Here is a 10,657-nt window from a genome sequence, read left to right as displayed (position 1 = left end):
ATATATATATATATATATATATATATATATATATATATATATATATATATATATATATATATATATATATATAAGAATTAAACGATTATAAAGACATAGTACTTGAAGAACGGAAAAAATTTCAAAATTTCGAACGAAACCTGAAACCAGCCATGTCGAACAACACATCGTAAACCTATTTCTTCAAGTTTACTCAAGACATTTCTAGTTTTATGACAGCGAGCTACATCAAAACTCAAATACGCGATCCGTTCAGCTTTTGGTAGAAACATATTCAAATACTTGACAGCCTAAAATCATTTTTTTTTCAAAATTACATTTTACCGAGCAGAAATTTGTTAAAGTAGAATTTCAAACTATAAATTCGCATAAGAAAATAAAACCTTAAGGAACTGGTCATGCAATAGCGCCTCATGCCTTCTATTTTCACGCCTTTTCACCAAATTCATCACTATCAACGGGTTACCGTATTTGTTGCGCAGTTCACTAAAAAAATCAAAATAATTTTAATGATTGGCTTGACTGTTAAGCATACATGTTCGGCTCTTTCTATTGGAATCGAAAAAAAAATCATAAAGATCTAAAATCGTTCGATAATTCCACTGCAATATCAATATCCACTCTGTAGTGTTGTCCACAAGTGATATCTATTATTGTTCTATGCTGACCAATCCAAAACGAATTACCCTTAACAAACTATTTTATTTGCTTCTTATAGACGTTTTTTAAAAAATATTTTTCATTACCAAGATACAGAAAATGAAAATGTCTGGCTTTCCCACAAATTTTTCCTTGCTTAAATCCACACTAAAATAGAAAAAGGTTTCATTTCATCATAATACTCGCAAAAAGGAATTCTACGAATCCACCTTTCCTTGTTATAAACAATAAATCACACCGGAAATGAGCAGCAGCAGTTTGTGCATGTGGCTCGTTGATGTCAATCGAAATGACCGGTTTGCCAACAACACCACGAGTAGCTGGATGTTGACTCCAGATAAGCGGCACTGATCCACGACGTTGGACGAAAGAACTAAACTTGCCAGTAGTGAAATTAGGAGAAGAACGTGTATCCCAAATGATTTGCTCCGTTTCAACATCATTTGCTACTTGGCCTATAATTTCAACTGTTAAATTGTCCGGAATTCAAAAGCAATATATCATTGGAAATAATTTTAAGAGCTAAATGAAGAGCATTTTTCCTTGAAGTTAGTTTCTAGCCTTCCATCTATGCTTTAGAAATTAAGAAAAGGAAAACAACCTCACCTCTAGCGTTAGCACCTCGTTTTAGATATCTTGTACCAGCGTACTCTACGGAACGACGTCCAATTAAAGTTAATGACAATCGAGAACACGGTAATTCGATTATTTGTTGACCTGTACTTTTAACCGATTAAAAACTTTTAATTAATTTCATTTTTTTGTGAAAAAGGGCCAATACCTAAGGATTAATCTGGAATTCGCAAATCCATAAATTTACAAAGAACTCATGCCTAGCAATAAATCTATATTTATTTACTTTATTTTATTTTCTTGTTCATGTTTACTTTATTTACTTTATTTTATTTTTGTTTTTTTTTGTTCACCTCTAGCGTTAGCACCTCGTTTTAGATATCTTGTACCAGTGTACTCTATGTAGACACCAAAAGACCAATGAACAAACCAACATATCCATGAACAACTTCGATAAACCACTGCTCACTAACAGCGCTTTTGCGTAATGGTTCCAAAAGATAGCCATTCCAGATAAATTTCGAATCAGGGAAGAATTGACAAGTTTCATTCCTGTCATCTTGTTTGTACTTGGGCCAGCCGGATATTTGCAAGACATTTTCTTGCAGCGTTCGGCTCAAGTCATATACATAAGAGAAGTAGAAATCTGTTGACAAATCCACAGACTACAGAAAGACTGTTTTTACGCTTAAGGTACTGAAGGTTGAACTTGAAAGTGTTAAGAAGACCAAAAGTATTTTTTGAACTGAATTTATTATATTTGGATTTTATTATAATCTTAGCTAAGCATATATACCTAAGGATACCCTCAACTTTTTGTCGACAGGATGTTTACGCGATTGTTTGTGGAGATCAGAGTCGCTCAATCACTTTACAAAATAACAAATTAAAATGGATAACAAAATTGACTTGAAATAATTTCAGATAGCGCAATTCATCGGGATTGTTAACTGGGATTCCCTGTGCTGCTAAAGGAATAAGAGCAACTTCCTCAACTTTATATATTTCATGATAGCCTATCGTAGCAACAACTCGAGCCTTCGTTACGATCTGAAAAAATGGCATAGTGAAAACAGCGATGACTGTAATTTTAGACGAATTACTTTACGTAAATAATGCACAGACTTTTTTTAAAATTTTCTTTCCTGAAACTCTTATTTCAAAAAAGATGCGATATTAGCCTTTATTTTGAAAATCAGAAATTTAAAAAGACCGTCGAACAGTAGCAACAGTGATACTGCCTCACCAATAAATAATAGCCTTCAAGAAAGCGCACAGCTCCAAGTAATCCGAAAGCATCAGAGACACGCTCGATCAAACCTTTTCGTCGATCAAAACTCGTTGACTGTTTCTCGTTTTGAGTAAACACAACTGTAATTCTAGTATTTTTGGTAAACAACTGTATCGAATTTGATTATTATCTAAAAAAGAAAAAGCCAGTGATCTTGCAGATACATCCCAGAACAGTGAGCTTTTTGCATTCAAACTGATCGTAGAGTATCAGTGAAGGATTTATTCGCAAATAAACAAAACCGCTGCAAATTATCATATCAACAGTTAGGTTTTAGTTTTGAAATTAAATATTAGATGGAATATTGTTACAAAACTTACTCTGAAAAAAAGAAGAAAAAGAGGGATAACTAACGTATACTACTTCGAGGAATTCATATATTAAAGTAGCTTACAAACTTTTTTCTGTAACTGCAACTATATTGAACCGTTTTTAATCGTTCATCTCATTTTAATTTCCTTATGACAATAGTGATATCAGTTCTTCTAAAAGAGACAAATGACACGATAGGCTGGTACACGATACACTATCAGTTGTTTCAGCATTCTTACAAGCCAATTAAAAACATATGTAGCAATAAAATGCAAATGCCTAGTACTTCCCCTTACTTTCCCCTTCTGAAACAAGTTGGAATTTGTAGGATACTTGTAGAAAAGAAATATCCAAGTCTAAAAAAGAGTAATGATAAAATATTTTACTAAATATAAACAATTCCTGAAAGACTTTGATGAATATTCATATCAGAACAATCACTTACCAGAGCTTCCTTCCGAAACAGTCGCTAATAATTCCATGATATCACTCTTCGAATAATTCTGCTCCGCTTCACCTATGTCCAATGTTTGCATTCCCAAACGACCAATTTTCAGCAGCCGATAACGAATCTTCGATACATCAGAACCAACAATATAAAAATTGGTTGGTGTTTCGAAAACACTCAAATGCCATAATCTTACCATCCTACGATACAACTTATTTGGCTGAAAGAAAAACAAAAGATTTTCAGAATTTCTTCACAAATTACGAAATGTATACTGTCAAGCAAATCAATTTTCCATAAGAGTTTTTGATCTATTCTTTCAACTATTTGCATTACCTACAATTTTTGCGAAATCCATCTCAAACATAAAAATACGGAATAAAAAAAAGAGATCCATCTCAAACATAATCCGACATTTCCCATGAGTTTTGCTTCCTAAGTGTCAACAAACTGCCAAACAGTGCAACTAAAAAATAATCACAAACGGTCTCAGATTAAATCCAAAATTAAAGTGTTGAATTATAAATTGCACATTCTTTTTCCAAATTTCGAGATTTATAACAATGAAAATCCACTCCACATAAAACCTAACAAATGTTTTACCACTTCCTTCTAGCTAAAATCTGAAAATGCAGACTTTTACGTTGACCACACACCGATTCTTATATCAATTTCAGGTGGAAGTGATAAATTACAATTTAAAAGTGCTAAGCAGCACAAGAAATGGAACTCTGAGAGAGTAAGCTGAAAATCTAACCATATCCATCTACTATTATTAATACATAATTACAATGGAATTTTCAAAGAATAAACTGAGATAACTGCAAACTGGAAACTTTGAAATGTCAAACGCAATTTAAATGCTTTCCCATTGAGCTACGGATAAACTATATTTGTAAAAAGTTTTCTAATAACAGTTTCTACCTTATCTTCGAAAATAAACTTATTAACCGAGATAAAATGAATTTCATAAGCAGAAAAGATTATCTTGAAATAGTTATTCACTGTTTGTATCACGTAATTCTCATGTATCATAATATCTCAACATCTCTGAATCGTTATTCAAATACCAGTAAACCAGATTTAATTCTTTCATAACAGGCCATTTCGTTCAAAAGGTCGTAATTTCCGATTTTGACTAAATACATTATGAGTTAATCGGAGTTCTAGAAAACCAAATAAATCCCTTTATCTATCCGACGGCATATTCGTTTGTCATCATAAATTTATGATGCAGCACGAAATCATTTTAACCGCAAAAGCTTTGTTCCCAGTTATATATTTCAACAGTTCAAAGTCAAAGAAAGAATAGGGAAACAAAAATATATAATATATACCTCCGCAAACACAGAAATAAAAAAGTCACATACTTCCAAATCATAAAGTTCATGGCCAACACAGCTTAATTCAATGTTTTCATTGAATTTATTGCCCAAAATTCTGCAAAATACATTAAGCAGTTTCCAAATTTCTACAGTTCAAAGTCAAAAATTAAAGAAAGCTGAGAAGGATTTCAGCCTAGACAGATTTAGAGACCTATTACCAGAAATGACAGGAAAACTTCATTTGTAAAGACATTTAAATAATTAACAACAAATTATACAAGTTTATGAACAATATGAATTGATTAAAAAGCATTGTCTTCGTCTAAGTTATCATCCGAGCCAACGTCACCATAATTTTCACCATTATCGAAATAAGAATGAATATAATCATTATCTTCTTCTTGATAATCATCATCCGATAACGCTTCCTATAATACCGTGAAATTACTAGAAGGAGAAATTGTGAGAAACCCTGAACAAAAGACTGACTTTGACCCATAATACTTTTAAAAGAGCTGACACTTCTGAAACCCAAAAAAGTCATAGCGAAACATAGCTGAGTCAATATCATTAACCTGTTCTTCATTTCCGTTGTTTTGTTCCTCCTTTTCGCTTTCTTCATCGTTCTCATCAATAGTTTCCTGGGTTTCAATTTCAGGACTATCTAATTTCTCGCTCTCCTCAAGTCTCGATAGTTTTTCAACGACTTCATCCGCTCCTTTATCAGTTACTCTTCGTTTCTTTTTGGTTGGTTCGCTAACTTTTTTTTTCCAGCACAATTCATCCGGAAGTCGTGACCAATCTGAAGAGCTAAATTTTGATTCAAAGACTTTTATATTTTCATCCTTATTCTTTTCCATGGGCTCCAAAGAGGAATCACAAAAAACAAAAACTAAAGAATAGCCCCACGAACCCAATTAATTTAAAGGAAAGAGCAAAAGAAGAAATATTTTGTCCTTAAATTCGTGAAATTTTTATCGTCCCTAAAGAAAGAAAACCTAAAGATTGCAAACATCAAAATTAAGACTTTAAGAATATAGGGAAGTACAGAGATGTCCGAAAGTAATAATGACCTGGTCGTAGTTCTTCCTTTTCAGTTTCTCTATACTTATCTGTATATCGTCTAAATTCAGAATTTCGCTTTTTTACTTCGAAATGAAAAGATGATTCGTGAAACCGAGTAAGCAATTCCTGTCGCAGCTCAGCCATGTATTGTAGTTCATCTGTTTTTTCGAGTGGCAAAACCATCTGCGAAACCGACTGCAAATCCACTGTGATGTGAATTTCCCACTGTATTTCAAAATAAAATGTAAATTTCCAAGTGATGTGGAATACGAAGGCAAGAATTGGGAGTAGCTATTTGCACAGGTGCTTCATCGACATTCCGGGAGAAAATATCGTGTTCAGTTTTTTTAGAAGCTAATTTCGGACGAATTGGAAAATTTGTTTAAAACTTGCCGGATAAGTAGGTTGTGACTCCAACACCACTTTTGTATATGTACTCATTTCATGTCGGGCAATACCCAATGCATTTGCAACCGCCCGTAATCCACAGGAAGCTCCACCTCGACTACCTGCACGACTGCCCCGCGACATTCTTTAAACCGATGACACAATGAAGTTGATGGCAAAAACCAGTTGCAAAATGGAATCCAACTATTCAATGAACACAGAACGGTCCTCGCACATACTACGTACTAATAAAACTATCGAATTAAGAATTTCCCAGCAATCCAATCTATCCTATTAGTAAAAGGTTCCTATACCATTTGAAAGTACACATTGCTCGAACAGCAAAAAAAATAAAAAGTAACTCCAGCTAAAACTTTATCATAATTATCAAAGTTTGCATAGAGGGCAAAAAAAAACACTCAAACGCAACATTGGAAAATGACGGAACCGATTGCTTATATATGCTTCCTATCAATGAGGAACATATATTAGCATGAAAACAATGCTGGAATTGGCAATACTGTAACCAAATTTTGTAAACTGTGAATTGAATACGTGATCAACCCGTCAAATTTATTGTCCCACCTAAGACAACATTTTGTAATCAAAAAAGTTTTTAAAAACCTTGTAGAATTACAAGCGTAGACATCACAAAACAAATTAAGATGCTTAACGACGAAAAAAACAACGACCACCAGTTCTATAAAATCTGTTGGAACTCAAAGGAAGAAACCAAATACATAAATAATTCCGTAATAATGCAAATCTCACTGGCAGTGTTCCCCAAAATGGACAAATCAATTTTAAAAAAATGAAGTTTTGACCTCAATAATCGAAATGAATATATAAAACGACGAAACGATAATTCCAAAACTGTACTAAGATCCTAAAAGGTGGTTTCATTTTTTAAATTCTACCGTTCTTTATTCGCTTTGTCCGTGCCATCTGTTGCTTTCTCCTAAAACATATAAAATTAAAATTTATCGTGTTGAAAAAAAGATTGTTTTATTACTAGTTATTAATGATGGTACAAACCAGCTGGTTAGTAAAAATGAGATTATGGAAAATTCAAATGGAAATTCAAAAATTAATTCTATCACTCATGTTATTAAACCGTAAACTGTCTGCAGCTAACGCATTCGCCCCATTTGACTTACAGTAAACAATTTCGCGGGATGATCTCTACAATGCTAATCGGAAAACATCCCATCCAGTTCAGTTATTAAAATAAAAGCAAATTGCTGCTCTTTTGTCTGTATGGAAACATCAACGTTTTCTAATCGTGTTTAACAGTACTTCACTTAATTATTGCCCACTTCACAACACGATGAAGCATACAATTTTTAAAACCAACTAATAAAATTAGCATCAAGTAGTTCCTCTCGTCGAAAACTTGTTGCACAGATGATCAGTGATATGTAAACTGGATTAAAATTCTAATACTTATTTGATGATGTGCCGTTGAGTCGAACTTGAAAGCATTGCAGAATATTTTTGCTCATCACTGATACTGAAAGGTTTTTGCCCATTCACTTCAAAAGATTCCTTTGACGAAATATAATTAACTTACTTTAGTTTCAGAATCCCGCTCCAAACTTTTTGATTTATTCCATGATTCTAAACCCTTCGGTAATGTGATATCCTCGTCCAGACCACCGGTACCCGCAACAAACTCCTCATAAGTTTGCTTTTCGGCAAACGGACGCGGTCCCAGCAACTCAATTAAATCTTCTCTAGATAAAATTTCGTTTTGAAGCAACCTTTCTGCTACCTAAAATGAAAAGGAGAAAAAATTTCCACAGACACACAAAATACCCTATTCATGTAATAAAGCATCCTGGAAAACAATTATAATTAACGAAGCTAAGAATTTCAAAAATATAAATAAAATTAAAAACTCTAAGCATTCAAGAGGATAAGAAATACGAACGAGCTATTTATCTTATGGATATAGCTTCGCTGATGACTTACAGTTTCAATTTGTGATTTTTTAGATTCCAGTAATTCGTACGTTCTTCTATAAGCTGTATCGACAAGATTACGCACCTAAATGAGAAAGTCATTACACATAATATTAATCAAAAAAACGAAGAGGTAGAGCCATAAAAATGGATCCCACGTATACCCATAACCTTCCGCAAATTCCAGTTTTCCCATTCTGTCTGTTTTCATGTCTGCCTTCCCTGAAAGGCTTAGTCATAATTATATGTTTTGACCAAATTTGGAGCCAATTCAATCATTTCTCTTCATTATACACATAGAATTCAATGCAAAGGATAGATTTTCTTCTAACTTCCTGGTCAATGAGCTCCGCAGTGGTTTCGGAATATGGTTTTTGAAAATTTGAACCTTCTGTAAATGATAATGGACCAATTTTCTTGCTCATACCGAACTTTACAATCTGTAATTGAGTTAATTAGTGATATGGAAACATAGAATCGATATTCGTACGGCCCATCAAAAGATGAGATTTTGAATTCGGTACAAATGAAGAGCTTTCATTACTTTCCTCAAAATTATTTCAGAATCAGAAAAGTTTCCAATTATTTCGAAACCTGGGAATACGCCATTTCAGTGATCTTTTGCAGATCATCTTGTGCACCTGTTGTAACACGTCCGAAAAAGATTTCTTCAGAAACACGTCCCCCTAACATCATGCACATTCGATCCAAAAGTTGTTCAGTGGAATAAAGATATTGTTCCTTCGGTAGATACTGTGCATACCCTAATCCCTTACCACGCGGTATTATTGAGACCTGAAAATGCTTACTTCGTCCAAGTCATAATTTTTGAAACAGTGTAGTATACAACATGAAATTATGCGTAAAACATACTTTTAGCAGTGGATCGGCATGCTTTAAGAACCAACCAGTGATCGCATGTCCTGCTTCATGAAACGCAACTACCTTTTTTTCTTCCGGCTGTAAAACCTGACTTTTCTTCTCCATGCCGGCAACAACTCTTTCGATGGCCTAAAATTTATTGACCCACATACTAAGTTAAATAAAGAGTTAAATGAAGAACAGAGCAAAGAAAAAGAGTTGGAAATGAGAAATCTTTAAATATTTATTTAATAAAATGAAATAAAAAATATTTTTCATTAGTATAAATTCAGGAAGATGAGCAAAATAAACCTACGAGATACAAAATTTATTTTTATACTGTCCAAAAAAACATAGAACATAAAAAACCGATAATTTCGTTGTATATGCTTACCTGTTCGAAATTTTTCAGAATGATTTCATTTGCTGCATCACGTGCTGCTACTAACGCTGCTTCATTACAGACATTTGCAACATCGGCTCCTAAAAATGATTTTTTAGTTAAAATAACTAACAGTTATTTGTATTGAATTCGATATGATCATGATGCAGATATGTGGTAAACCTGAAAATCCGGGAGTTAAAGCAGCTAACTTCCTTGAAAGCTCCACTTTATCCAAATTTGTCTTCAATTTCGCCAAGTGAACACGAAATATGGAAGCCCTAAACAAATAAAACTTTTATTTTTACATAACTCTTCACTATTGCCTTCCTTTGTTTTTGATCTGTCTCTTCCTTTTCTTATAGTGAATTTCCGAATTTGTAATTTCTACGAAGAGCTTTTTCAAGCTGATATTCACAAAGTTTTACCTTCCTTTGATATCAGGTACAGGGATGTAGATCTGTCGATCAAATCGACCAGGCCTAAGTAAAGCTGCATCCAAAATATCAGGACGATTTGTAGCTGCGATAACAATAACCGATGACTCTTCAGTAGAGAAACCTTTAAATTTTTCGAAATTAATATTCCCATATAGAGTCATTTTGTAGACGATATCATTTGAAACTAGTTACCATCCATTTCAACAAGCAGTTGATTGAGAGTATTTTCCTGTTCTGAATGCCCGCCAAATCGGCCTTCACCTCGCTTCCTTCCAACAGCATCTATTTCATCTGCAAATAAACTCTTCAAATTAGCTTTGTAAGAAACCTTTTAATTTTAATGACCACAATGCTTGTATCTTTGAAACAATAAGCTGAAAAGCAAAACTGTTCCTCAAAGGACTTCTTTATTGCTATAAGTTTGAATTCAATCATTAAACATTTAGTAAAAAGAATCAAGTAGTAAAAAGGAAACACTGAATTTTAATTTGTATGATCACTAGAGAAAAGGATATTGTCATTAATAACAATTCGACAGTACATATATATATACAATTATATATACAGTACACATGTAATTCCATTTTATCATAAAATTTACAAATGCTAGTTGCCTTGTATTTTATTACAAAGTAATATTCTGAATGTGCATCCAATACACAAGCTTTGATTAATACTACCTTATTTCAGCTATTATTAAATCAACGAATCACCATTAAAAGAATAGAAAGATAGTAAAAAACACACCGATAAATAATATGCAGGGTGCATTTTTGCGAGCCATAGAGAACATATCTCTAACACGCGCTGGACCAACGCCCACAAACATTTCCAGAAATTCTGAACCACTGACTGTTATGAACGGCACATTTGCTTCACCAGCAGTCGCTTTAGCCAACAGTGTCTTACCAGTGCCTGGTGGACCAGTTAGAATTGCGCCCTGGATGGAAAA

The 10,657-nt window shown here is 33.4% G+C and overlaps 3 protein-coding genes across 3 annotated transcripts in view; all 3 read right to left on the bottom strand.

The window, feature by feature from the left end:
• The window catches only part of LOAG_16943 (polyphosphoinositide phosphatase), an 8,343-nt gene extending 4,750 nt beyond the window's left edge, over positions 1-3,593 (bottom strand). The window contains exons 1-8 of the mRNA XM_020449597.1: positions 3,282-3,593; positions 2,480-2,604; positions 2,143-2,283; positions 1,664-1,898; positions 1,267-1,377; positions 899-1,115; positions 384-486; positions 141-290 (exon numbers count right to left, since the gene is read on the bottom strand). Coding sequence (XP_020306842.1) covers positions 141-290; positions 384-486; positions 899-1,115; positions 1,267-1,377; positions 1,664-1,898; positions 2,143-2,283; positions 2,480-2,604; positions 3,282-3,483 — 1,284 coding nt within the window. The 5' untranslated portion in view covers positions 3,484-3,593. The remainder of the gene's footprint in view (positions 1-140; positions 291-383; positions 487-898; positions 1,116-1,266; positions 1,378-1,663; positions 1,899-2,142; positions 2,284-2,479; positions 2,605-3,281) is intronic.
• Positions 3,594-4,807: 1,214 nt separating this feature from the next.
• Positions 4,808-6,205, bottom strand: LOAG_09315 (hypothetical protein; the record flags this gene model as incomplete). Its single annotated transcript, XM_020447905.1, has 4 exons — positions 4,808-5,037; positions 5,185-5,411; positions 5,683-5,869; positions 6,068-6,205. 4 exons carry the CDS (start codon positions 6,203-6,205, stop codon positions 4,912-4,914), a joined length of 678 nt encoding a protein of 225 aa, XP_020301909.1. The 3' UTR covers positions 4,808-4,911.
• A 604-nt stretch (positions 6,206-6,809) lies between these two features.
• The window catches only part of LOAG_16942 (hypothetical protein), a gene marked incomplete at its 5' end in the record, with an annotated part of 6,822 nt that continues 2,974 nt past the window's right edge, over positions 6,810-10,657 (bottom strand). The window contains 11 exons of the mRNA XM_020449596.1: positions 6,810-7,019; positions 7,632-7,832; positions 8,033-8,107; positions 8,355-8,462; positions 8,617-8,817; positions 8,896-9,033; positions 9,278-9,366; positions 9,449-9,546; positions 9,694-9,826; positions 9,898-9,996; positions 10,453-10,645. Coding sequence (XP_020306841.1) covers positions 6,975-7,019; positions 7,632-7,832; positions 8,033-8,107; positions 8,355-8,462; positions 8,617-8,817; positions 8,896-9,033; positions 9,278-9,366; positions 9,449-9,546; positions 9,694-9,826; positions 9,898-9,996; positions 10,453-10,645 — 1,380 coding nt within the window. The 3' untranslated portion in view covers positions 6,810-6,974. The remainder of the gene's footprint in view (positions 7,020-7,631; positions 7,833-8,032; positions 8,108-8,354; positions 8,463-8,616; positions 8,818-8,895; positions 9,034-9,277; positions 9,367-9,448; positions 9,547-9,693; positions 9,827-9,897; positions 9,997-10,452; positions 10,646-10,657) is intronic.

The sequence above is a fragment of the Loa loa genome, assembly GCF_000183805.2.
Source record: "Loa loa unplaced genomic scaffold supercont3.30, whole genome shotgun sequence".
Lineage (NCBI taxonomy): Eukaryota > Metazoa > Nematoda > Chromadorea > Rhabditida > Onchocercidae > Loa > Loa loa.
The sequence above is the reverse complement of the archived record's forward strand: the minus strand, read 5'-3'. Positions and strand labels throughout refer to the sequence as shown.